We start from the raw sequence: 25872 nt of genomic DNA on the forward strand, positions 1-25872 counted from the left end.
GGCAAGCATTTTCCTTTGTACTGTCTCTCTGGCCAGGCAGCTGTATTTTGAAAGAATCCTGCTGGGGCTGAGAGCAGGCTGAGCGTGTGATGCGGAAGCCTGGGTTCAGTCCCACAGCACTGAGCTAGGAGTGCCCTGAGTACCGAGGTGTGGCCCCAAAACCAAACCCCAAAAAAGAATCCTGTTTTTTAGCCGGTTCCCATAGGCAGGGAGAGGGATAGTCTTTCCCCTGCTTCCCTTTCTCTTCTGTTGTTACTGTCCTGGCCTGGTAGGGCCAGGGAGTTGGGCTCGGCCGCGTGCCGAGATCTGACGGCAGTGCTCCTGTATTGGAGCACTCTGTTTTGTTTTGAATCCTAGACAGCAAAGTCCTCAGGACTGTGTGCAGTGCACGGGGGCGTCCGGATGCAGGGGCCAGAGTTAAGACTTCACACTCGCAAGGCAGGTGCATTTGCTACTGAAGCATTTCCCAGGTCCCCACATGGATGTTTATAACAGAACAGCTAAAGCCAGCCTAGCATAAATTGGGATTCCCTTCTTTTTCTTCAATAAAATACTTCTAGAGCAGTTTATTCATTCTCTTTCCCGTCTCTGACACCCCTAGGAAAGGTAAAACGCTAATGCACTGTATGCATGCACCCCTGGCGGAGCTGGGTATGGACAGCCTGACTGTCATACTGTCATTTCTTGGCTGGAGCGAGTGTGCAGGCCTTTGTGCTCTCAGTCTCTGTCAGGCAGTGGTCATGTCCCCCTGGAGGCTACCCCTGCAGCCCCTCGTGGCACTCCTGGTTGTCAAGGTCCTGTCTCCCTGACAATGTGCTTTTTCTTTTTCCAGCAACTGAAGATCGAGAGACTCGCCCAGAAGCAAGCGGAGCAGATCCAGCCGCCGCCGTCCGCGGGGACCCCTCTCCTCGGCCCCCAGCCCTTCCCGGGGCCGGGCCCCATGACTCCCCTGCCGCAGGGCTTCCAGCAGCCCCACCCGGCTCAGCAGATGTCCATGAACATGGCCCAGATGGGGCCTCCAGGGCCGCAGGGACAGTTCCGACCTCCTGGACCCCAAGGACAAATGGGCCCACAAGGCCCTCCACTGCACCAGGGAGGTGGGGGGCCACAGGGATATATGGGACCACAGGGGCCCCAGGGCCCACCCCAGGGAATGCCGAGGCCGCAGGACATGCACGGACCCCAAGGCATGCAGAGGCACCCTGGCCCCCATGGCCCTCTGGGACCGCAGGGCCCTCCGGGTCCGCAGGGAGGCTCTGGGCCTCAAGGTCATATGGGTCCCCAGGGACCACCTGGGCCACAAGGTCACATCGGCCCCCAAGGCCCACCAGGCCCCCAGGGTCACCTGGGTCCACAGGGGCCGCCCGGTGGCCAAGGTATGCAGGGCCCCCCTGGCCCCCGAGGAATGCAGGGGCCGCCCCACCCCCATGGGATCCAGGGCGGGCCAGGCGCGCAGGGGATCCAGGGCCCCGTGTCTCAGGGACCACTCATGGGACTGAACCCCCGAGCCATGCAGGGTCCTCCAGGCCCCCGCGAGAACCAGGGCCCTGCCCCGCAGGGCATGATGCTGGGCCACCCGCCGCAGGAGCTGAGAGGCCCGCACCCTCCGAGCGGCCTGCTGGGGCATGGCCCCCAGGAGATGCGGGGCATGCAGGGCCCCCCGCCCCAGGGAGCCATCCTAGGCCCGCCTCAGGAGCTGCGCGGCCCACCGGGGGTCCAAGGCCAGCAGGGACCACCCCAGGGCTCCCTGGGACCTCCACCTCAGGGCGGCATGCCGGGCCCCCCGGGGCCTCAAGGACAGCAGAACCCCGCCAGAGGGCCACACCCGCCACAAGGGCCCATGCCGTTCCCGCAGCAGAAGACGGCCCTGCTTGGTGACGGGCCGCGGGCCCCCTTCAGTCAGGTAAGAGCCTCTCCTGGGGAGGGGCACTCCACGGGGCTGCCCTGCAGGAAAGGATGCGTGCCTGAAAGGATGGTCCAGTGCAGGCTGTGTGGTTTGGGGCCACATCCAGTGGCCTTCAGGGCTGACTCCTGGCTCTGTACTCAGGAATTCCTTCCAGCAGCGCAGGGCACATATGGAGTGCCAGAGATCCGACTTGTGTGGGCCGCGTGTGCTGTCCTTCATCCCCTTGCCAGCCTGCTCCTCACGGGTTCCCGTAAGGGACCAGTACCCACCCTGGTCAGGAAGTGGAAGAGCCTGGCACTCACCCCTCTTTTTTGTTTTGGGGACACACAGCAATGCTCAGGACTTCAGGCTCAGGGGTCACTCGTGGTGGGCTGGGGTAACCAGATGGGGTGGTGAGGGTCAAACCTGCCCTGCCCACTGGTGCATCTCTTCAGTCCGGGGCTCTGAGCTCTGGAGTCGCTGTCTCCCAGCCTGCCGCCAGCTGCCTGCCTTCCGTCTGCACCTTTGGAAGCTTGTCGGGTGATGTCACAGTCTGGTCTTTCCCTTTGCAACTCAGCAAATGTTTTTAAAGATAGCCCAGTTCAGGTGCGGATGTCCTCAAATGGCAACTCTTTCAGTGACATCCGTTCAAATTTTTATCTCACCCATGAACATACGTAGAAGAACTAACATTTCTGTAGAGATTTTCTTCTTTTGCTAGTCAGGCATGCGCTGAGTTCCTGCGGGAGAGACGGTCTCAGGAGCGCTCAGGCTGCCAGGCTGAATCACAGAGTAACTGCATGAGTCTGAACTGATTCAGCCCTGTTCGGCGCCCTGCCTTGTGTCGTTTTCCCTGAGTTCTGAACAATCTGAGTTCAGAGCATTTTTTTAGGCGCAGTGTGAGTGAAGGTTTCTGCCCCAGCTTGTTGTTAACGTGGGTGAGTGAGCAAGCAAAGGAGTGCTGAGTCCCGGGTTGTCGGCTAGAGACGTGCTGCGGATTCCGCCAGTGAAAACCTTCAGGGTGTTTTGCTAAACGGGCTGTGGGCTGGGCGTTTGCTTTACCTGCTGATGCAGGTTCCATCCCTGGCACCATATACAGTCCCCCGAACACTGCCAGATGTGATCCCTGAGTGCAGAACCAGGAGTGAGTCTGAGCACCACCGGATGTGGCCCCCACACAAAACAAAGAACCGGCTTGATCAAACACCTTTGAGAATCTTTATTGTCCCCACTGGACTGGTAGAACAATGATATGAACTTGTAAAATTAATTGGTTGTTATTCTCCATGTAAACCTTCCAGAACGTAAAACTCTGTTATACATTGAGAACAAAAGACATTTGAAAACTTTTAAGTTTTTTTTCAGATTTTATTAGCTACTTTTCAGAATTTATGAGGTGAGTCAAGATTTGCCATCTTGAATTACCTAAAACTTGAAGTGCTCTGTGTTTGTGTGAGCATCTGGTCACTTACCTCCCAGGCGTGTGTTGGAGTTACTGAGTTCCTGCAGCTTCTGTTCTAATGAAACCTGCTGCTCAGATCCTCCATCCTTGTTATAGAGACTCAAGACCTCAAAACTCCCGCTCAGCCCTAGTTCTGATTTTGTTTATTTTTCTCTGTGTCTTTCTTTCTTTTTGCTTTTTTGGTCACACCCGGCGATGCATAGGTGTTACTCCTGGTTCTGCACTCAGGAATCACTCCTGGCGGTGCTCCTGGGGACCATATGGGATGCTGGGAATCGAACCCGGGTCGGCCGTGTGCAAGGCAAACGTCCTACTCGCTGTGCTATTGCTCCAGTGAGATGGTTGGCCGCACTGGACAGTGTGTGTGGTGTGTGTGTGTTGGGGGTGGTCTCAGTCCCTAGCACTACATTGTCTTCCAGGCACCCCAGAATCAATGCATTAACTATAAGACGTCATATATTCAGTGACTAAACCTACTATGAGAATAGTTTAAACAGCATCAATAACAAAATTGTTTTCACATCCCAGCTTGTTCTAAGGAAAGGGAGCCATGATAAGAGATACAACACTAGTTACCAGCAGTTACTAGCAATTTCTGTGCTGCTTTGCTGTCCCATTAACCCAAACAATTCTTTTTTTTTCTTTCTTTCCTTTTTTGTTTTTCGTGGGAGGGCTTGGTGCACTGTGATGCCCAGCAGTGGTGGGGACACTTCTGATGGTGCTTGGTGCCAGGGATTGATCCAGGGCCATGCATGTGAGGCCTGGGCGTCCCCTGGGCCTCTTTCCCAACCTTATCAGCATATTCCTCCAGTCACTTTAACCTGTGCACAGTGATTCCATCTACTGAAACAACAGGATTAGAAGGCTGGTCTGGTCAGAGTGCAGGAAGTCAGGTTTCAGTTTGTTAAAAATAGGAGCAAAGATTTGTATTTCATCACTTTTGAGATGTAAAATGTCCTCAGAAGTAACCAAACCTTTTGCTCCTTTTTTTTTTTTTTTGGCTTTTTGGGTCACACGCAGTGATGCTCAGGGTTACTCCTGGCTCTGCACTCAGGAATCACTCCTGGTGGGGCTTGAGGGACCATATGAGATGCCAGGGATTGAACCCGGGTCAGCTATATGCAAGGCAAACGCCCTCCCCACTGTGCTGTTTGTGTATAAAAAAATCTTAACGACTTGATAAAATCAAAGCCCTCATTGGGTGTTGGATATTTAGGCCCGTCATCTAGTTGGAAAAGAACACGTAGGGTTTTGGGAAATTCTGGGTATAAAATCGAGCTGACTTAGCTGGAGAGATTTCCAGGGCTTTCCCTGGGTCAGAAGTTGCTCTTCTGGGCAGCCTGAGTAGGACAGTAAGTAAAGTGCTTGCCTTGCATGGGGCCAACTCAGGTACAATCACCAGCATCACATATCGTCCCCCCGAGCCTGCCAGGAATCATCCCTGAGCATAGAGCCAGGACGAAGCTCTGAACACTGCCAGGTGTGGCCCAGAAAACAAGAAATTGCTCATCTGTGCAGAGTTTGTGGTGATGGTGATCACTGCTTTTTATATAGTTCCAGTCAGGCTTTACAAGAAAAGATCTGGCCTAAGTAAGCCATAAGCAGATAACACTCAGTCACTGAGTGTTATGGGAAGAGAAAGTATTTCTTTTCCCCAATTTCTGGTCAACTTGAATACATTTGTCATTTATTGCTGGCTCCTTAAGGGGTAACTTGGTGTCTTTTGTCTTGTTACGTAGTAAGCAGGTGTCCGACTTTCCTTGCTTTCACACTGTCTTTTCAGGAAGGACAGAACACAGGCCCCCCACCCTTGATACCGGGACTGGGGCAGCAGGGATCACAAGGGCGCATCCCCCCTCTTAACCCCGGACAAGGACCTGGCCCGAACAAAGGTAAATAGCTGCTTGCCCTAATGAGAGATTGCATTCCACTTTTACATAAATCTTACAGCAAATAGTTCTGTGGGTGAGTATTTGCTAAAATGGTATTTTTAGTCTCCAGAAAAATTGAGGGCAGTTATTTCAGTTAATAACTTTGTCTTACGTGGATCTCATAGATTTGCTCTAGGTTAGCCAGACGACCGACTCCCAAGAGGGTGCCTGACAGTCCCTCGCTTTAAGGCCCCGTCCTGTGTCATCCTTGGCGTTCCTTGGCAGAGGAGGCAGTTCTTGTGCTCACTGTGTGCAAGGGCATGGTGTCAGCCTCTCAAAGAATGGAAGGGCTCGTTTTGACAGCAGGAAGAATTCAGGCTTATTAACTGAATCTTTCTGCTCCCCAACAACTTGTGTCAAGTATTGAATTTTTTTTCTTTTTCTTTTTGGGTCACACCCAGCGATGCACAGGGTTCACTCCTGGCTCTGCACTCAGGAATTACTCCTGGCGGTGCTCGGGGGACCATATGGGATGCTGGGAATCGAACCCGGGTCAGACGCATGCAAGGCAAACGCCCTACCCGCTGTGCTATTGCTCCAGCCCCTGGATTCTTTAGATGTTATGGTGTGCTGTAGAATTTGGAGAGAGACAAGCAGTGGACTGCATGGAGAGTATCTCCGGAAGACTACTTGCTCATTTTTCATTGACTAAGCCCATAGCACCCTGTGGTACATTTTCGTTTTCTCATCCCATTTTATCAGATTAAGGGAAGTGCTTATATTATTAAAGGGAAGGGAGTGATCAAAGAATTAGAAGAGAGCTTTTTTTTTTTTTTTTTTTTTGCATCACACCCTGTGGTGCTCAGGGGTTCCTCCTGGCTCTGCACTCAGGAGTTACTCCTGGCGGTGCTCGGGGGACCATATGGGATGCTGGGGATCGAACCCAGGTCAGTCGCGTGCAAGGCAAACGCCCTACCCGCTGTAATATCTTTCCAGCCCCAGATGGGAGCTTCTTGATCCCACCACGTATCAGTATTTGATTGTGAGGCTCTCTTGGTTTGGTTGATCCTGGTATTTAGCTGTAAGGAAAGCCGTGGATCCCTGCAGTTTGCTGTCTATATCATCAGAGGGAGCGCGACAGATGCAGAGCCATCACTGTCACGTGTGGGGTGGAGAGAAACAGCACAGGAAGCAGCAGTGGTCAGCGTTGACAGACCCTGAGGGATGGCCTCGGGGTTTCGCTGGCTGGTCATTGGGCAACCCCGTGGGAAGATCCTGGGGGGGGCGGGTGCGGAGGGTGCCGGAACATTGTATTCCTCGAGTTTCGTTAGTATAGTACTGTCAGTCCCAGTGTCTAGATAAATTAGAGGAGAAAAATGGTTTTTGATGAGTCTGGTTTGGGAAGAAGCATTAGGCCCAATAGTTGAGGGAGTGACAGGCCCTTGTTCTTGCACCTCTGGAGCTAGTGGAGCAGGACTAGGAGGCTTGTTGGCAGAGATAGGGTGTTGCGGGGGGGGGGGGGGGAGGGCGTGGCCATGCTGCAGCCAGTGCATTCTTGTACCTTTTTTTTTTTTTTTTTTGCTTTTTGGGTCACATCTGGCACTGCTCAGGGGTTACTCTTGGCTCTGCATTCAGGAATTTCTCCCGGCGGTACTCGGGGGACCATATGGGATGCTGGGGATCGGACCTGGGTTGGCCGCATGCAAGGCGAACGCCCTACCAGCTGTGCTATTGCCCGGGCCCCAGATGCACTCATTCTTAATTGAACCCCTGAACCCATTTGCACATGTTAGGGTCTCATCCCCGTTTGACTAGATTAAGAATAGTGCTTGTTGCGGGATGATCTTTCGCAGATGTATATGTAACAGGAGGAAGTATGTAAGGGAATAACAAATGGCCACAGTCCTACACAACCAAGCTCTCTGGGGCGGGGCACTGTGGGCAGTGGTGGAGGGGAGCCTACGCTCTGGAGGATGCTGTGTTGGATAACTGGATGCCTGAAACCTTAACATGAGCGGGAGTAAATCGTGTTTTGACTCCCCCCCCCCCCCCCACGGGGAAAAAAAAAGGAAAGAAAGGTACTCATGGGGCTGGAATGATAGTATAGTGGGTAAGGCACATGCCTTGCATGTGGCTGAACTGGGTTCCATCCCCGGATTCCTAAGTGGTCCCCCAAACCCAGCCAGGAATAGCCCCCTGAGCATCATGGGGAATTGCAGAGAGAGAGAGAGAGAGAGAGAGAGAGAGAGAAGTACTTGTTAGCCTTGGTGCATGGGAATCTAAATACTTAAAGTTTGTGTGTTATTGGAGGTAGGAAAAGGAGCAGTCAGGAAATTAGGAGAGTGTTTCTTTCATATAGATGTGATTGCCAAGGAAAGCACTGGGAACTCATCTTGAAGGCTAGAGAAATAGTCCAGGGTTTAAGGTGCCTTGCATGCGCATGGCATCCCGCACTCAGTCTCCCGCACTGACTGTATGGTTGCCTGAGCACAAAGCCCTGAGCAGCCAGGTACGGCCCCCCTCCCCTAAGCATCCTCCTACTCCTGAGGAGTCATCTTTACATTTTGGGCTCTGTGGCACGAGTCTTTTCCCCAGGGTACATGCTCGAGACAGCCCAGTGTCTTCCTGGCCCGAGTGTGCCAGCCACCTCTCCTCCCTCTCATCCTCCCCACTCCCGCACACCCCGTCTCTCCATGTCTGCCTCCTGGGACCAGAAAGAAGGGAGAGTCAAGAAGGTGGCCAGGCCCTCCTCCACATGCTGTCCCACCGCAGTAGGGGGTGTATTCCTTCTGATTTTTGGGGCCAGGTGGTTGGGAGAAGCAGGGCACTCGCACAAGTAAGGGGAGGGTCAGAGTGCATGGCACGGCCCAGTGAAAGGGCTGACACGACCTCAGAGCCCAGCAACTCAAGTCGAAGACGAAGCTGTTAGCTGCAGGGACAGCCTGAGGAGCAGGCTCTGTCGGCAGGAGGTGATCTAGGGCGTGTGCAAACTGAGAAAAGAGATTCTCTCCTCACCAGAGAGGATTGAGTTCCTGGCGGAAAGAAGAGGAGGCAGAGATTCCGAGAAGGGTGGACATCTAGTGTGGCATCTAGTGTGGCAGGTTTTTTTTGTGTGGGGGCCACACCCAGACACACATGCGGGGTCTGCTCCTGGCCCTTCGCTCAGGGACAGTGTGGTATCAGGAGTCCAGCCCAGGTGAGCCACGTGTACGGCAAGTGCTCTGCCCGCTGTGCTCTCCCTCCAGCCCACAGCGTGGTGATGTTAGACCAGAGATGTTCAAGGTTTTGTTCCTGTTGAAGGGTGAGGAGAGATGAGGAGGGCCACACTGGTGACTGTCGGCTACGAGGGAAGGAAGGACACGTGTGTCTTGCTGCAAGGAAAATGCAGTGAAAGGCATGAGCTGGGAATCTCTTTTTTTTGTTGGCTTTTGTTTGGGGGCCACATCCAGGGGTGCTCTGGGGTCACTCCTGGTGAGCTCTGGGGACCCTGTGGGGTGCCGGGGAGCAAACCTGGGTCGGCCATGCACAAGACAAGTGTCCTACTTGCTGTACTATTGCTCTGGCCCCAGAATCTCATTTTTAAACATCTGTTGTTTTAGAAGCAAGAGCGTCCCATGGCTTCCTTTTAAAAAAGGTTCCATGTAAATCGTTTGTTAATTATAAAATAGGGATGTTTCTAGCTAGTTGCAGTTCTTTCAATTTGAAAGGTAAATCCCTTTTGAGTTAGGAAGTAAGCAAAGTTAACCATCTCAAATTCCATTGCCTCTTTTCACTTTTATCCATTCTTTAAGTACCTTACATGTATTCATTCAGGTATTTACCTTTGATGGGTTTCGAACCACCGCAAACAATGGTGATAGCATTGTAGATGAGGAATTTCTTTCTGTTTCTTTCATAGAAATGATCAGAAAAAAAATCTTCCTCTCAAAATTAGATCAGGGGCTGGAGCAGTATGCGGGTAGGGTGTTTGCCTTGCACTCAGCCAACCTTGCACTCAGCATCCCATATGGTTCCCTGAGCACTGCCAAGGGTGAATCAGAGTGCAGAGCTAGGATTAACCTCTGAGCACAGAAGGGTGTGACCCCAAAAATAAAATCCCAAAAATGAGAGCACAGGAAGGTTCTTAGGTTACCATAGCCCTCACTCGAAAGACCCATGGCTGCCGTGTCTGGCCGAGCTCTTTATCCCGGATGCGGATACGTGGGCAGAGCGAGCGCTCTGGGTGCTTGCAGGATCCCAGCTCCTAGCCCTGCACTCAGGATCCTGCCCACGGGAACGAATCAGGGAACTGTGAGGTGACGACCAAGCTTTGTTGGGGTGCCGGCTAGCGTGTGGCTTTCTGCCCAGCGGCCTGGCCCTGCCGCTTGTCTCCTCCTGGTGTGCTCGGTCGCAGGGCAGGCGTGAGTCCTGACCCAGAGAGGTTCGTCCTCGTGGCCTCTGCATCAGGTGGCAGCGGCGCCCGCTGACCCTTGCTCATGGCTCTGGAGGCAGACCAAGCGTTCGCCCTGGGCCCGGCTGCTGCGCCAGCACCCTCACGCCGCGGTCTGTGCCCCAAAGCCCCCACTTCCTGCCGCTTTGTGCTGCCTTGGGGACTTTTGTCTCCTGAGGAGAAAGGCTGGGTGTAGGAGCCTTGCAGGAGCATGAAACGGTGGGAATGCGTGATTGCGGATGCCCGCGAGATGGTAAAAGTCAGCTTTGTTTCCTCTAGGTGACTCCCGTGGCCCCCCAAACCACCACATGGGTCCTCTGTCAGAGCGGAGGCATGAGCAGAGCGGCGGCCCGGAGCACGGTCCTGAGAGGGGCCCTTTCCGGGGCGGCCAGGACTGCAGGGGTGCCCCTGATAGGCGCGGCCCTCACCCCGACTTCCCCGACGACTTCAGCAGACCAGATGACTTCCACCCCGACAAGCGCTTTGGCCACCGCTTACGTGAATTTGAGGGCCGAGGAGGACCTTTACCCCAAGAAGAGAAGTGGAGGCGTGGGGGCCCCGGGCCTCCGTTTCCCCCCGATCACAGGGAGTTCAGCGAGGGGGATGGCCGGGGTGCAGCCCGGGGGCCCCCAGGAGCATGGGAAGGCCGCAGACCTGGAGATGAACGATTCCCCCGGGACCCTGAGGACCCACGCTTTCGGGGGCGCAGAGAAGAAAGGTGGGACGGACACTCTGGGTCCCTGACCCTCCCCCGGAGTCTTTCGCCTCTCTCCAGCGTTCCTTCCGGGTTGGGGACAGTCATCTGCTCCACCCCCTCTCACCGTCTCCCAACTCTGACCCCCTTCCCACCTTGCTTCCTCCTGCGGGCCTCCTAATCTTATGCCACCCACCCCCTCGGCACGGCTCTCACCTGCGGCCCCCTTGGGGCCCTCCCATCTAGCCCTAAGTGGAGAAATGCTGCTTTACTCCTGATGACTAGTCCTGTCCGCTCGAGGGCCTGTATTTGCATGGGAAAGTTATGCTTTTTAACCTTCCTCTGATTATTAACTAATTTATTTGGGGGCTGCTCCTGGCTTTGTGTTCGTGAGTGACCCCCGGCAGTGCTCAGGGGACCACGGAGCATCACTGGGCACGGAACGGGGGTTGGCAGCATGGACGGCCAGCACCTGAACAAACCCCTGTGTCATCTCACAGGCTCTTTCTTAGTCTTTTTCTTTTTTTTTTTTTTTTTTTTTTGGACCACACTGACAGTGCTCAGGGGACCATGCAGGGTGCTGGGGTCGGCGCAGCCAATGCAAGGCCAGCGCCATGCCCGCTGAACTCTTTATGGCCCTCTGTAATGTCCTTTTTTGTGTATGTGTAATTTTTAGTACTTTTTACGGGCTGGATCAGTATATACTATGCAGCATTTCTTGGATTTAGTGAGAAACCTCACAGCTCTTGATGACTCCTGCAAGGTGGGAATAAAGGAGTCCTTAGAGCATTTTCATGGGATTACCTAAAGAGTCCAACAAAGTCAAACTGAAAAATCACCTCGCCTTTATTTTAAATTTTACCCCACACGGGGGCTGCTCCCAGCTCCGTGCTGGGGTCAGTCCCAGTCGCTCGGCGGCCTCCCGCGTGTGCAGCCCGTGCCCAGCTGGTGAGCTCTCTCCAGCCTTAAATCTTGCTTTTAAACCCAAATTAGGTTGAGGTCAGACTTGAACTCTCAGCTTGCTTGGAATAAAAATGGAATAGAAGAAATATGGAGAATACAGGATTCGTGGAATCTCAAGTGAGACTTGAAAGAATCAATGCTGTGATAATCTGCTGTAACCGGGTGTTTACTCTGCCAGGCCATAGGACGCACTGGGGTCGGCCCCCATGCTCACACTGGCCAGCACCTGAACAAACCCCTGTGTCATCTCACGCCATCACTTTGTGGGTGGGAAGTGGGACGACAGAACAGGTTCCGGCCTGTCTGGGCCCAGGACTGCTCAGGTCCCCTTCCTGCACATCCCCCGTCCCTGGGCTTTCCCCGCCTCACTCCTTTCTTGCTGCTAGAGGATGACAGTTTCCAACTTGACGGGATCTCCTAGAAAAGAACGGCCAGCAAGGATGAAATTCCAGGGAAGACTTTAAGGATAGGCATTCGCAGGTTCTCAGTTTTCTCTGGTCTTGGGGGCTTGACCCAGTGGTGCTCAGGGACTCCGAATTGCTCCCTGCAGTGCTTGGGGCAAAATGTGTGGTGCCAGGAATTGAACCCAGGGCTCCCCTCTGCGAAGCATGCTTGTCAGCCCTCAAGCTCTCTCCCTGCCCAAGGCTCCCCATTTTCTTGAGGGTGTGTTTGATGACACACAAGCCTTTGCTCTTTGTCTCCTTTCCGTGGGCTCTGGCGGCAACTGTATTCCTTGCATCTCTGCATTTGTGCAGTTTTAGATTTTACTGTTTGATTCCCTTCCTTCCTTCCTTCCTTCCTTCCTTCCTTCCTTCCTTCCTTCCTTCCTTCCATCCTCCCTCCCTCCCTTCATCCTTTTCTTCCCTCCCTCCCTCCCTCCCTCCCTCCCTCCCTCCCTCCCTCCTTCCTTCCTTCCATCCATCCATCCTCCCTCCCTCCCTCCTTTCGTCCCTCCTTCCCTTCCTTCCTCCCTCCCTCCCTTCCTTCCTTCCCTTCCTTCCTCCCTCCCTCCCTTCCTTCCTTCCCTTCCTCCCTTCCATCCATCCCTCCCTCCCTCCCTCCCTTCCCTCCCTCCCTCCCTCCCTCCCTCCCTCCCTCCCTCCCTCCCTCCCTCCCTTCCTTCCTTCCTTCCTTCCTTCCTTCCTTCCTTCCTGCTGAGGCCACATCCAGTGGTATTGGGGATCCTTCAGGCTCTGTGCTAGGGAACTCATGGTGTAGAGGATCAAACCCGGGTTGGCTATCTGCAGTGAAAGCTTCTAAAACCCTTTTTCATCTCTCCAGTCCTAAGTCTGGATTTCTAATCTGTTTTCCCTTTCCTCTAAAACTGAGCTGAGCTGAGCTATGCTGTTATGTTTTTGTTTTGGGCCACATCCAGCAGTGCTCAGGGATCACTCCCGGTGCAGCTCAGGGGCCTGGGGAATGTGAGGCAAGCTGCCTGCCGGCGGGACAGTCGCCCTGGCCCTGAGCCGTCCTGCTTTCATCTTCAGCTTCTCTTGCTCCGTTGGCTTTTGTTGTTTCCTCTGCTTGCAAGGCACGACTTCTGGACGCCCGTGGCCCTCTGCGGTGAGCTCTCGCCTCTCGCGCCCAGTGCCGTCCTTGTTCCTCATGCTTTGAACACCGCTTGACATTGAGTCGTGCTTCTCTTGCTGTCCAACGACACAGGTTTGAGCTGCCTGGGCCCCTCTAGTTTTGCAGCCGGTGTTCTGGGTACAGCTCCTTCTGTCCAGCATGCGGCTGCTGACCCAAGAAGGATACAGGGATTCATTGTTTAAACGAAATGAATATTGCTGCTTCAAATTTAATTTGTGCACAGAAGAGCACAGGATAGAAATGTCTAGGAAAGGAATTGTTAGATAATGATATGTCATTTTAACTTTTTTTTCTTTTTTTTTCCTTTTTGGGTCACACCTAGTGATGCACAGGGTTTACTCCTGGCTCTGCACTCAGGAGTTACTCCTGGCAGTGCTCAGGGGACCATATGGGATGCTGGGAATCAAACCCGGGTCGGCCGCGTGCAAGGCAAACGCCCTACCCGCTGTGCTATCGCTCCAGCCCTCATTTTAACTTTTTTAAATAGCAATTTTCTTAAAATTAAAAATTGCTTAAAAGACTAGCTTGAAAATACAAAGTAATATAGGAGAAGTGAGACAATTGGAAAATCACTTATGTGACCCCACCCCCACTCCAGGTGTTTAGGTATATGACATAGATATGCAAATCAAACATTTACCGATAAGAAATAATAAAGTCAGTTTTTAAACATGCCTTTAAAAGTTATGCAGTCCCAGATAGGGCAGGACCCACAGTTTTAGGAAGTTAAGCACACTAGTGTTTTCATGAGTGAAATGTCTTTTAAAAAATAAAAGGGGCCGGAGCGATAGTACAGCGGGTAGGGCGTTTGTCTTGCACACGACCGATCCAGATTCAAACCTGGCATCCCACATAGTCCCCCCGAGCGTAATTCCCCAGTGCAGAGCCAGGAGTAACCCCTGAGCATCGCTGGGTGTGACCCCAAAAGGAAAAAATATAAATAATTGTGTAAAGGGAGTTTTGAGGATTATCAGAGAAATTCTAATTGGACCGAATATTATGTCTTAGTAGAGTGATGACAATGTTATAGAGCAGAAAATCTTTGGGCAAGAAGTCTGAAGTATTTAAGGGTCAAGTAGCATGTCAGCAGCTGATTTTGAAACACTTGCAAATCCTTTGTTGTGTTTTCCTGGGTTTGTTTGTTTGTTGTTTTGGTTTGGGAGCCCCTTGGAGTGGTGCTCAGGACTTACTCCTGGCTCAGTGCTCAGGGGTTTCTCCTGGAGGTGCTTGGGGGACCATCCGGGTCCTGTGGATGGAGCCTCATTATGCTACATGTGAGGCAAATGCCTCTCCTGCTGTCCTGTCCTTTCACACGTAGTTGGACAGATGGACACTAAGGCACATGCGGAGAACCTTCTGGGTGTGTGTTCTGTTCGTGAAGCGTTACTGAAATACTGTGTTTCAAACTAAAGTGGTGGTCGAGAGAAAACTTAAAGGAGATGCAAGAAAACGTGGAAGGCCGGCACAGGGGTGGCCAGCGGCGCCCGTCGGCTGTCCTGCCCTGGTGCTGTTCGTGCGCCCTCCCAGCGGGCCAGCCTCTTTCCTGCTCCTCACTCGGCTTGGCCACGCGGCCAGTGCTCCCTTGCGGTATTTCTCTTTCGGTGACTCTCCAGCCAACTTAGCTTCTTGCTCCTTGAATTCCCGAGGGACATTGAAATCGTCCACCAGCCAGGGCAGCAGGCTCCCAGCGAGCCAGTGGGCAGGCAGTTCAGATGCCGACGCCTGCTCCCTTCATCGGGGTCAGCGTTAGAGCTCCCCTGGCCACGCTGGTGACAGTCATGCTTTCCCGGCCCATGAGGGCAGCGCGGGTGATTCCAAACAGGCAGGCAGGAGTCTGGATCCCTCCCTCCCCCTCTTTGGATGAGATCATATTACAGAAATGAGAATGATAGTAAAAAGTTGGAAGGCGCGGGTAATGAGCTTGGACTGGGGGTCAAGAGGGAATGAATTCAAATTCTAACATTTCCTGTGTGTCCTTAGGTGAGTGACTTAATTTCTCTGTTCTCCATATTCTTGCTGGTAGAACAGAGTTGATGACAGTGGCAGTTTCCTGTAGTAACTATGGGGGTGAAATGTAGTGATTTAGGGAAAGCGCTTGATATGCTAGATCAGTTGAAAGTGTTCACTCCTGGGGCCGGAGAGGTAGTACAGTGGGGAAGGGGCTTACCTTGCACGTTGGGCTGACCCAGGTTCAATCCCCAGCAATCCTACATGGTCCCCCTGAGTAGCGCCAAAATGATTCCCGAATGCAGAGCCCAGAGTAACCCCCGAGCATTGCTGGGTGTGACCAGTACCTCCGTTTCCCCCCACCACCCCACCCCACTCCCCGTCAGTGCTGCTTGTATTCCTTCCTGACAGCATAAAAGCGAACCTACCTGCTCGATGGTACATTCCCTTCCGGTCTCAGTGGGCCTGTTTTCATTTCTTGTTTGGGGCCCGCACCCAAAACATTGCTGGCAGTGCTCAGGAGTCACTCCTGGTCTGTGATCCCTGCAGCCTCAGAACACCGATTTGTTTTTAAATTTGACCCTGTTTTCTTTTGACTTCTGGTTTGGGGCCATCCCTGACGGTGCCCGTGGGCTGTCCAGCTCTGCTTGGGGGCTGCTTCTGGGGGTGCGTGGTGCCCACCCAGTTGGGTGCCCTCTGGCCTAGGACTGGAGCTTTTCACATCTTCTGCTTCTCTGAATTCTCTGAGAGTGGCAGAGGATTGCATGCAGTGGGTGTTCTGCTTTCTCCCGGCAGCTTCAGAAGGGGAGCCCCCCCGCGACATGAAGGCCGTGCTCCCCCCAGAGGAAGGGACAGTTTTCCTGGTCCTGAGGACTTTGGTCCAGAGGAGAATTTTGATGCTTCTGACGAAGCGGCTCGGGGGAGAGACCTGAGAGGCCGAGGTCGGGGTACCCCGCGCGGTGAGTGTGTGGGTCGGAGGAGGTCGGGGTGCAGGGCGGCCGTGGACGTGCAGACAGTGGGTGAGGTGCCGCTGTGTCTGTCCCGCAGGAGGAAGGAAGGGCCTCCTGCCCACACCTGATGAGTTCCCTCGCTTCGAAGGTGGCCGGAAGCTAGACTCCTGGGATGGAAACAGAGAGCCAGGTGAGCAGCTCAGGGCAGCTCGGGGGGTTCCCGGCTCGGCCGTGGAGACCTTCCCGGACTCACCAGGCCTTTTTCTTCCAGCTCCCTCTCCAGCGGGTGCTGAGCTGTCCGCAGTATTCTGTGTGGACAGGTAGATTATGGAAACGGGAGAGTCCTCTTTTCTTCTTTAACTCAGACTGTTGAAGGATTTCATCTAAATAGCAGTCTGCTCTTTTCACTAGGTCGGGTTCATTTCGAAAGTATAGCTCAAATGAAGGACTGTTTCCTCACTCCTAATTGCTGACACAGAAATTGATGACATATCGCTACTCATAAAGGAAATCTCTGGGGTCCTCAAGTTTTGTTTTTTGTTTTTTTGATTTTGGCCTTTTGGGCCACTCCCAGCAATGCTCAGGGGTTACTCCTGGCTCTGCTCTCAGGGATGTGTGATGCCGGGGATCAAACCCGGGTTAGCTGCATGCTGGGCAAACGCCCTACCTGCTGTGCTATTGCTCTAGCCCCTAGAGTCCTGAGATGTTAAGTGTGAAAACATTCTGAGGTTTAAAAATAAAAGAAGCACTTTTTGTTTGGAGGGTTTTTGTTTGTTTAGTGTGAAGAACACCTTGCAGTGCTTTGGGCTCATTCCTGTCCTGTACTCAGATATCGCTTGTGATGGGGATTGGGGAACCATATTTGGATTGAACCTGGGTTGACTGCCTCAGGGAAAGTGCCCTCCCCTCTGTGCTTGTGTCTAGAGCAAAAACCACTCTTGTGGGCCTTACCTGCCTCTCCTTTTAGGATGAGTGCACATTTCTTGTGTTTTCTTTTCTTTTTTTGGGGGGGGGGGGTCACACCCGGTAATGCACAGGGGTCACTCCTGCCTCTGCACTCAGGAATTACTCCTGGCAGTGCTCGGGGGACCATATGGGATGCTGGGGATTGAACCTGGATTGACTGCATGCAAGGCAAATGCCCTACCCTCTGTGCTGTCGCTCCAGCCCCACTGTCTTTTCTTGTTTAACTGTCATCATGCTGTAGCTTGTTCCTGACCTACGGTGAGTATCAGGGAATGTTTCTAGCATGAATGGAAGTTGCTACTGACTCCAGACAGCACCGCTTCTGTGTGCTTTTGGGATTGTGAGAGATGGTTTGATGCCTAGCCTTGCGATTCTGTGTCTCGTTTAAGGGCCTGGCCACGAACATTTCCGCGACGCTCCTCGTCCCGACCATGCCCCCCATGATGGCCATTCCCCAGCTAGCAGAGAGCGCTCGTCTTCTCTCCAAGGCATGGACATGGCCTCTCTGCCTCCTCGAAAGCGTCCCTGGCACGATGGGCTAGGGACCTCTGAGCACAGAGAAATGGAGGCCCCAGGGGGGCCGGCAGAGGATCGAGGTGGCAAAGGTGAGTGGAGCCTATGCTCCCGTGAATGCTTGGCTCATCCTCTGTGCCCGGCGGCCCTTTGGCCTGGTGTTGACTCCTGATCCCACTTCCTGGGACACCCCTCTCTGATGTACACGCGCTCGCTGCAAACGGCCTCCCTCTGCCAGGGGCGATGTGTCCTCCCCTGTGCCTGCTGTCCCCGAGGCCCCTGGGAGGAGCGTTACCTGTGTCCAGAGGTGCAGACCTGAAAGGGGCTCTCCTGCTTCTCGATGGGTTCGGAAGTTTGAAGCTCTTGCTCCTGTGGCAGAGGTCAGCGTCAGCCGGGAAGGCCGCTCTGCGCTCTCGGCCCAGCTTTGACTTGCCTTGGGCTCGCACGGCTGCTCACAAGTCAGTCTGCTGCACTGCCAGGTGTGATCGAGAGGGAGGAAATGCTGTGGTAGGTTCTTGGTGTTTGGTTATTCTCAGCACAGAGTCCTTGTAGGTTGCCTAACATGGCACAGGGGGTCTTCCCCACCCGAGCACACATGTCATGGCTCGTGATGGGTGTGACCTTGGACTGGGAAGGACAATTGACACCTGCCAAGCCCAGTCAGGCTGTATGGCTGGTGTGGAAATGACCTTCCAGCTGACAGTTCTTGGCCCAAGCACTTCAGGGAGGCCTTGACAGGGCTTTGTAAGACACCAGAATCATTCTTTAGGTTAGCTTTCCTAACCTTCATCTCAGTGAACTTCATATTCCACTAAAAAGGATTTAAGGCACACTAAAGTTGGCAGTAGGTCAGAGATGTAGCCAAATCTTTCAGTTCACTTGAGAGATGCGCTTTTTTGGGGGGGAGGGTTGGCTTTTTGGGTTACACCCGGCGATGCACAAGGGTTACTCCTGCCTGGCTCTGTGCCAGGACTTGCTCTCCTGGCAGTGCACAGGGGACCATATGGGATGCTGGGAATTGAACCCTGGTCCGCCGCATGCAATACAAATGCCCCACCTACTGTGCTATTGCTCCAGCCCCAAGAATTATTCTTTAAATGGAAATCAGAGTGCCACATTACTACTATGTTATGTGGGATAATGAATTACAGGTGCCCTGTGTTTACTCAGATCAGCCTGACACTTGAGTTACTTCCAGTTGTGTATCTTGTTGTCCCTTCAGAAGTCAAGTCAGTGCTGTGCAGGTGTTCCCTCAGAGTGCCACTAGGTGGGTGATTGACTCCCTAAAACTGGCTCCCTGCATTTCAGTGACTTTCTCTCCTGGCTTCTTGGTGCCTCCATTATACAGACAGACTTGGGGGACTTCTTCTGTTGACCCTGAAGACACAGTCACGACCCAGGATGGGTGTGGTAGTTGTCAAGAGCGAGGCACATATTTATTTACGGGGGTGCCTTGCTAATTGTCCCCAGAATCTGTCTTAAAGAAAGACTCAGAGAGTTTCAGTTTGTCCAGGTGTTAGGCGGCTTTAAGTCTCTGCTGAAAAACGTGTATCACATGCAAAATTGATGTTTCGTTGCAGGCCGAGGGGGCCCTGGACCTTCACAGAGAGTGCCAAAGTCGGGGCGTTCCAGCTCCTTGGATGGAGACCACCATGACGGCTACCACAGAGATGAACCTTTTGGGGGCCCTCCAGGCAGTGGCACTCCTTCGAGAGGGGGCCGGAGTGGCAGCAATTGGGGGCGAGGGAGTAACATGAACTCTGGCCCACCCAGGCGAGGGACCTCGAGGGGTGGCGGGAGGGGTCGGTAGGAGTCGGACGAGTCGCCCTCGGCCTCTGCGGACAGTATTTAAGAACTTCCTGTGGACTTGCTAAAGCGACGGAGGAAGCTGCCCCATGTAGCCTGCGCTCTTTTGGGGCCCTGGAACCCGAGCCCCACGAGACGAAGAGCCTGCTGCTGGCTGCCCCGAGCAGCTGGCCTTGTCCTGTCCTGTCCATCCTCACTGCCCTAACTCCCTCATCGTTTTGTGAAGATACATACAAGCTGGAATCTTTTTTTTTTTTTTCTTTTTGTAAGTGTCACAGACTTGGAGCCCCTCCACAAATTTAAGTTCATGTCCTATTGGGAATTTGTTTCTATATGTACAGTTTGTCAGAGGAAAAAAAAAAAACTTTTTTTTTGTATGAATACAGAATGTGATTTACTCAAGAAATAACAGAAAATTAGTTGTGTTAACCTTAAAAAGTTTCCCCTACATCTGGTGTCCTTAGGGGTGTCACACAATTGTGGTGATATTGGCGAAGTGTGCTTTATTAACTTTTCTCCTTTTGGGGAGGGGTTGGGTGGTGGGGAGGGGTCAGGTGGTGGAGAGGGCACATACTCAAGTGTTTCTCCTGGCTCTGAACTCAGAAATCATTCCCGGCAGTGCTCAGGGAACTGTAGGGGGTGTCATGGATCAAACCTGGTGGGCTGGGCACAGGGCAAGCACCCTACCTGCTGTACTATTCTTCTGGCCCCATATTCATATGTGAACTTTGACCTGAAGTGGTGGCTACTCCCATCAGGTCTCTCCCACCATGTGGGCCTGACCTGACAGTGCTGTGGTGCCCTCAAGGCTCGCCCTGGTAGTTGAGACTAAAGGTGCATGGCATGAGGTGAGGCTCAGCGTCAAACTCAGCATCTCTTCGGCTCTGTCCCCAACGCCAGCTTTTATGTTCAGATTCTTATCTGCCCATCCCGTTTGGTTCTTGTAAGAAACTGAGACCAAGGAGATACTACAGGGGTTAAGTGCTTGCCTTACACACTGCCAATCTTGGTTCAACTCCCAGCACCACACATGGGCCTGAGCTCGACCAGCAGTGAGCCCTCGGGATCACCAGTCTGACCCTAAAAACAAAAATGCAGAAAAGTATACTCTGAAGGAAAAACTCAAGTCTGTCAAAGCAGGGGTTCATCGTGGGGTTTACTTCCTGCTGCTCACTTAGTAGGCATGAGTCACCTTTTGCCTGCTGAGAAGAACTTGACCTAAGATGGAAATTACATGCACTCTTTTAATCCCTATAAACCATTTCACAAGGTTATTTAAATGAGGAAAGATTAGACAAAAACATGTCAGTTTTATAAAACTCTTTTCTTCTTTACTATGTGCAAATGCCCAGCTTCAGTCCAACATGGGGGAATAGTATACTTGGTCAGTTCAGTAATGCTAAATGTCTGTCACTGTTTGTTTAGAAAAGGGGACACTGACACAGTTGCAGTGTATCAAAAACTACCCCTTGGTAGAGCAATAGTACAGTGGGCAGAGTATTTACCTTACACACGGCCGATCCTAGTTTGATCCTGACACCCCATGAGGTCCTCCAAGTCCCACCAAGAGTAAGTGGAGAGTTACAAGAAAGCCCTGAACACCACTGGTTGCGGCCCCCAAACCAAAAAACGACATCAAGCCTTTCAATAAATGTTACTATAGAAAATGGTAAAAGCAAGCTAAAGACATAGTGCGTAAGGCTCTTGCCTTGCATGTGGCCCACTCAAGTTCAAATCCTGCACCACACATGGTCCCCTCAGCCCTACCAGGAGTGACTCCTGAGCACAGCCAGGTATGGCCCCAAAGCCAGTAATAATAAAACATAAAAGCTATGTTATTTCTGCAGAATGGGAAAATGTTAATCACATAAGCCATTAGAACATCTCGAGTGAATTTTACTTTATTTTGAAACTCACTTGCTATTTATCAGCACCTTGTTGGCAAAGACACAATTAAGGGGCTTGGGTGCTTTGACTCTGGTTATCTGTTGTCTACTGATTTAACCTAAAATGAGATGTTTTCATCGAACTCTAAGAAGGTAAAAAGAATGCAGGAGAACAAACCCATATTGAGATGAGGAGCATTTTTCTGAGGTTCATGTGGGAAGAACTTGTCTCAACAAAATTAAGCTATAATTTTAAACAATGATTGCACTCAACAGCTAGCAAGGTCATATTTTGAAATTTTATTTTGGGAAAATTAGGATCTATGGGTTAAGCACCTAAGGGGGATTTAACACATTTAAAATATTTAATATTTAAAATATTGTCAAAATACAAAGCTGTGGAAAATTAAACTATTTTTAAACTTTAATTCTTAAGGTTGGGAAGCAAATTTCTAAAAACAGCACCAAGATTAAAATGCTATTAGAAACTTTAGTCACATAAATCTAGAAAAATTTCAAAATGAAACAGCACCCAATGGTGCACCCATTTCTGGTTGAAGAATCCCTGGTAAATGTTTGCTCCTAACCTAAGAACACCCTCACCATTTGGCTGTTCCCTTGAGGTAGGTATCTGTTTACTTGGAGAACAAGAAGTGTTAGAGAATTCTGAAAACCTAACAGTGCATTGTGGGTCACGTTAGGTTACTCTCAGGGGTTGGGCTTAATTCACTGATGAAGTCATGGGAACAGATTTTTATTCTCGTCAACAAAAGACACTCCAGTGCTGAGAAATGTTTAAGTTGGCACGGGAATTCTGAAAACCATTCTTTACAAGTTGTGCAAAGCAATGAACCAAAAGGCAAATCTCAACTTCAGCTGAGCATGCTTCTTAAAAAAAACAAAACCAAAACCGATACATGGATGTTCCAACCCTAGAATTCACTGAACTGTCCAGAGGTGATCATCCAGGAATCATGATGGGAACTGGTAAAGTTCCCATCCTGTTGAGCCACTGGCAAAGAATTTTTAAATCTTGCTTTCTAGTTAGTATATATTTATATGGGCTGCAGCGATGGCCTGTTCAGTATGCCAGAAGCAGTAACAAGAAGTCTCACAGCAGACAATAGTTTTATGGACTTATACTACTGGGCCCATACTTCCTGGCAATAAATGCAACAAGATCAAGTGCTTGAACTTAGGGCTGGAGCAACAACAGCACAGTGGGTAGGGTCCTTGCCTTGCACACCAACCCCATTAAGAGGCACCCCATAAGGTCCCTGAGCACCACCAGGAGTGATCCATCAGTGCAGAGCCAGGAGTAAGACCTGAGCACAGCTGGTGTAGCTAAAACCTTTTTTTTTTTAAAGTGCTGAACCTGTAGCAAAGATATTTGGCCATGGGGCCGAGCGTTAGCGAGTAGGGAGTTTGTCTTGCATGCGGCCCACTGGGGTTCAATCTGCAACCCCCAAGCAGCGCCAGGGCTGATTCCTGAGTGCAGAGCCAGGAGTTACCCAGCATCGCTGGCTGTGACACAAATAGAAAAAAAGAAAATTGGGGGCCACTATTTATCTTAGAATACATTAGGCATAAGGTCAACTGCCGTATAAGAAGCAGGTAACAAGGGGCCAGAATGACAGTACAGTGGGTAGATGTTTGCATCGCATCGACCCTGATTCAAACCCCTGCAACCCGTATGGTCCCCCCAGTCCACCAAGAGTAAGCCTTGAGCACCGTCAGGTGTGGCCCCCAAAATAAAAAAGCAGATGATAAGGTCGGTGATCACATCTGGCATCGGGATTCCGTCTAAGAAGTTCACAGGTCGAGCTCGGGGCTCTGCTGAACATGTACTGGATACCACGTGTCTCTTTGGGGCAGGAAACGTCCTTTTTTGGTCCATCACTCGTCTCATGGAATCTTTCGTATTAGAGGTCTTATTAAGATTCTTTGAAAGCAGAACGCGACGAGCTTTTAACCGTCCATGACTAAAGCGAGAGCTTCATCAGATACATTGCAGTTCTCGTGCATCGGACAGAAGAAGAGTCACTTCCAAGGGCCACGGGAAACAAAATTAACATTCGCTTAGAATATATCGCTGTTTTTTTTGGAACGACAAAGGTAAAAGTCTCGGGGGCCGGGATTCACCAAAGCAACCGGTGGAAACACGAGTCTTTCTCCTCCTTCAACGGCAGCCGGCGAGGACGGCGACGAAGGCCCGACTTGGGCCTCGGGGCCCCGAGGCGCCCAGGCTCCGCGCGGCGTCACACGGGCAGCGCCGGGGCCAGCCGCGCGCCGGAGCCCAGGCGCCCGAGCGCCAGGCGCAGCGCTGTGCCCGCGCCCCGCGGCAGCGCCTCCAGCAACGCGGCCAGCAGCGCGGCCACTTGCGCGCATGCGCCCAGCGCCGTCCAGGGCGTGCTGCGCAGGCGCAGCGCGGCGTACAGCGTGGCAACCAGCGCGGCGCCGTAGAGCAGCGCGGGCGCCGACAGCGGCCGGGCGCACGGCGCGCCGCCCCGCAGCAGCGCGCCGCCCGCCAGCGCCAGCACCGAGCCCAGCGACCAGAGCAGCGCGAACTTGCGCGCCCGCAGTGGCAGCATCGGCGCGTAGAGCAGCGCCAGGCCGAAGCAGAGCGCGGCCAGCAGCAGGCACACGCCGGCCGCCGCCCACCGCTGCGTGCGCCCCAGGCCGGGCAGCCACGCCGCGTCCGCGCCCGCGGGCTCCCTCCGCGCCCAGCGCAGCCCCACGCGCTCCAGCCACGCGCGGCCCGGCCCTCCGCCTGCCGCGCTCTCCGCCGCCGGGTCCGCGGCGAGCAGCGGCTCCTGGGCGTCCCCGCCGCCCGCCTTCCCCTGCGACAAGTACTCCTGCAGCTGGCGGTGCAGGTCCGCCATCTTGGCGGCGCGGGCGCAGCGAGTCTGCCTCACTTCCGGTCCCGGCCGGCCGGAAGCGGCTGGTCTCCCCGCGGAGGGCGGCCCGCCCTGCCGGAAGGGGCGGGGACTGCCGGAAGTGGGCGGTGGTGTCGGGTCGGGCGCTGCCTCTGCCGCGCTCCCGCTGCCGCCTCGTGACCGGAGTCACCTCGTCCGGGAAGTGGCGGGCAGAGGGGCGGGCGGGGAAGGGACTCGGCGGGGCGGGAGGCACCGGCCTCACCTGACGGGGCGGCGGGGTGGGCGCTGCCGGGGGCGGCGCGAGGGGCTCCGCGAGACCCCGGCTTGGCCGTGACGTGGAGGGGTAGTTCTGGACGGCTCTGCCGTGGAGGCACCGGCTCGAGGGCCGTGTCCCCCACGCCGGGACAGACAGAAGTCCTGGGGGTCGTCGTCTTTGTTTGCCGACGGGCGGCCCACCTGGTCGGATCCCGGAATCTCAGATCGTCCCTGAGCACTGCAGGAGTGATCCCTGAGTGAACCGGGAGTAACCCTGAGTGGTCCCGTTGTAACCCTGAGTGATCCGAGAATGAGCCCTCAGTGATCCCGGAGTAACCCTGAGTGAGCCCTGAGTGATCGGGGAGTGAGCCCTGAGTGGTCCCCGAGTAACCCTAAGTGAGCCCCCAGTGATTTGGGAGTGAGCCCTGAGTGGTCCCGGAGTAACCCTGAGTGATGGAGAATGAGCCCTGAGTGACCCTGGAGTGAGCGGGAAGTGAGCCCTGAGTGGTCCCGGAGTGAGCCCTGAAGTGATCCCGGAGTAACCCTAAGTGAGCCCTGAGTGATCTAGGAGTGAGCCCTGAGTGGTCCCGGAGTAACCCTGAGTGATCGGAGAGTGAGCCCTAAGTGATCCGGGAGTAACCCTGAACATCGATGGCCTGGTCCCAAAAACAAAGGTGGTGGTTTTGTTTCTGTTTCAAGTCAAGGTCGGTTTAGAGTCAGGCTCCAGCTCCAGCAGCCAAGGAAGCCCCTTACCCCGTGTGTCCTGGGTAGTGGCAGCTGGCTCTGGCTTCCTGTCCTGTTCCCATTGGTGCCGTTTGCAGGAGCTCATCTTTAGGCTCCACAGTGCTGACAGACCAGTCAGTGGGTTTTTGGGGTTTTTTTCCCCCTGTTATTTTTATGAAGTTGTTCCCAACCATTCATTACATTTAATATTCACCAACCCCACCACCATTGCACCTTCACACCACTATATTTTGAATGTTTCCACTCCAGATCCTAAACTGTACCCCTAAAATAAAATAAATTTGTATTGCTTTTTATAAATCACTTAATCACTTAACTTCCCGTTACTTGTCGATTTGCTCGAGCGGGTGCCAGTAACGTCTCCATTTGTCCCTGTCGCGTGCTAGTGTAGCCCAATGGCATCTGTTCGCTCTGGGATCATGAAGAGCCTCAAACCGATCGTTCATGATCTTCACGAAGAAGTCTGACCATCTGGTAAGTGGGCGGCCACGTGGTCTTTTGACATCCCGTGGAATCCAGTCAGTAACAGCTCTAGTCCAGCGGTCGTCTTTAAATCTCATTACATGACCAGCCCATCTGATTTTTGACACCTTGGCAAATTAGACAGCGTCCCTGATTCTTGATCGTCGAGGGATGTCGGAACTCCGGATTTTTTCTCTCATTTGAGTGAAACGTGATATTCCAAGCATAGCTCTTTCTATTCTTCTTTGGAAGACCTGAATAGCATTCTCATCCTGTTTGCGTAGGGCCCAGGTCTCTGAGGCATATGTTAATGCAGGAAGAACAGTGGAATCAAAGAGATATGCCCAGAGGTTCTTCGTCCTCTTAGCTATTTCTTCGACGTTCTTGAAGGCGTTCCAAGCCGCTCTCTTCCTCCTGTGCAGCTCGGGTGCCAGGTCATTTGTCATGTTGACTTCTCGACCTAGGTACACATAGCTGTTGCATTCGGAGATGGTCGTTCCGTTGAGAGCAAATGGGGCATCAGGAACGAGCCTGTTTATAAATAATCTGCTTTTTATAAATAATCTGCTAATA

General features: G+C 52.9%; 2 protein-coding genes across 3 annotated transcripts in view; one reads left to right on the forward strand and one right to left on the reverse strand.

The window, feature by feature from the left end:
- The window catches only part of WDR33 (WD repeat domain 33), a 108656-nt gene extending 89199 nt beyond the window's left edge, over positions 1-19457 (forward strand). For both annotated transcript variants that reach the window (XM_056115453.1, XM_056115454.1), the window contains 7 exons: positions 833-1903; positions 5131-5239; positions 9927-10365; positions 15637-15800; positions 15889-15981; positions 17147-17362; positions 18851-19457. In XM_056115453.1, coding sequence (XP_055971428.1) covers positions 833-1903; positions 5131-5239; positions 9927-10365; positions 15637-15800; positions 15889-15981; positions 17147-17362; positions 18851-19080 — 2322 coding nt within the window. In that variant the 3' untranslated portion in view covers positions 19081-19457. The remainder of the gene's footprint in view (positions 1-832; positions 1904-5130; positions 5240-9926; positions 10366-15636; positions 15801-15888; positions 15982-17146; positions 17363-18850) is intronic.
- A 3763-nt stretch (positions 19458-23220) lies between these two features.
- SFT2D3 (SFT2 domain containing 3) lies at positions 23221-23867 on the reverse strand. The gene has a single exon (XM_056115707.1). It carries the CDS (start codon positions 23842-23844, stop codon positions 23221-23223), a length of 624 nt encoding a protein of 207 aa, XP_055971682.1. The 5' UTR covers positions 23845-23867.
- Between the last annotated feature and the right edge of the window lie 2005 nt (positions 23868-25872).

The sequence above is a fragment of the Sorex fumeus genome, unplaced genomic scaffold (assembly GCF_029834395.1).
Source record: "Sorex fumeus unplaced genomic scaffold, SorFum_2.1 ptg000029l, whole genome shotgun sequence".
Classification (NCBI taxonomy): domain Eukaryota; kingdom Metazoa; phylum Chordata; class Mammalia; order Eulipotyphla; family Soricidae; genus Sorex; species Sorex fumeus.

Coding starts and splice junctions, on each gene's coding strand:
- SFT2D3 (XM_056115707.1), bottom strand. CDS start 23,844: ATGGCGGACCTGCACCGCCAGCTGCAGGAGTACTTGTCGCAGGGGAAG.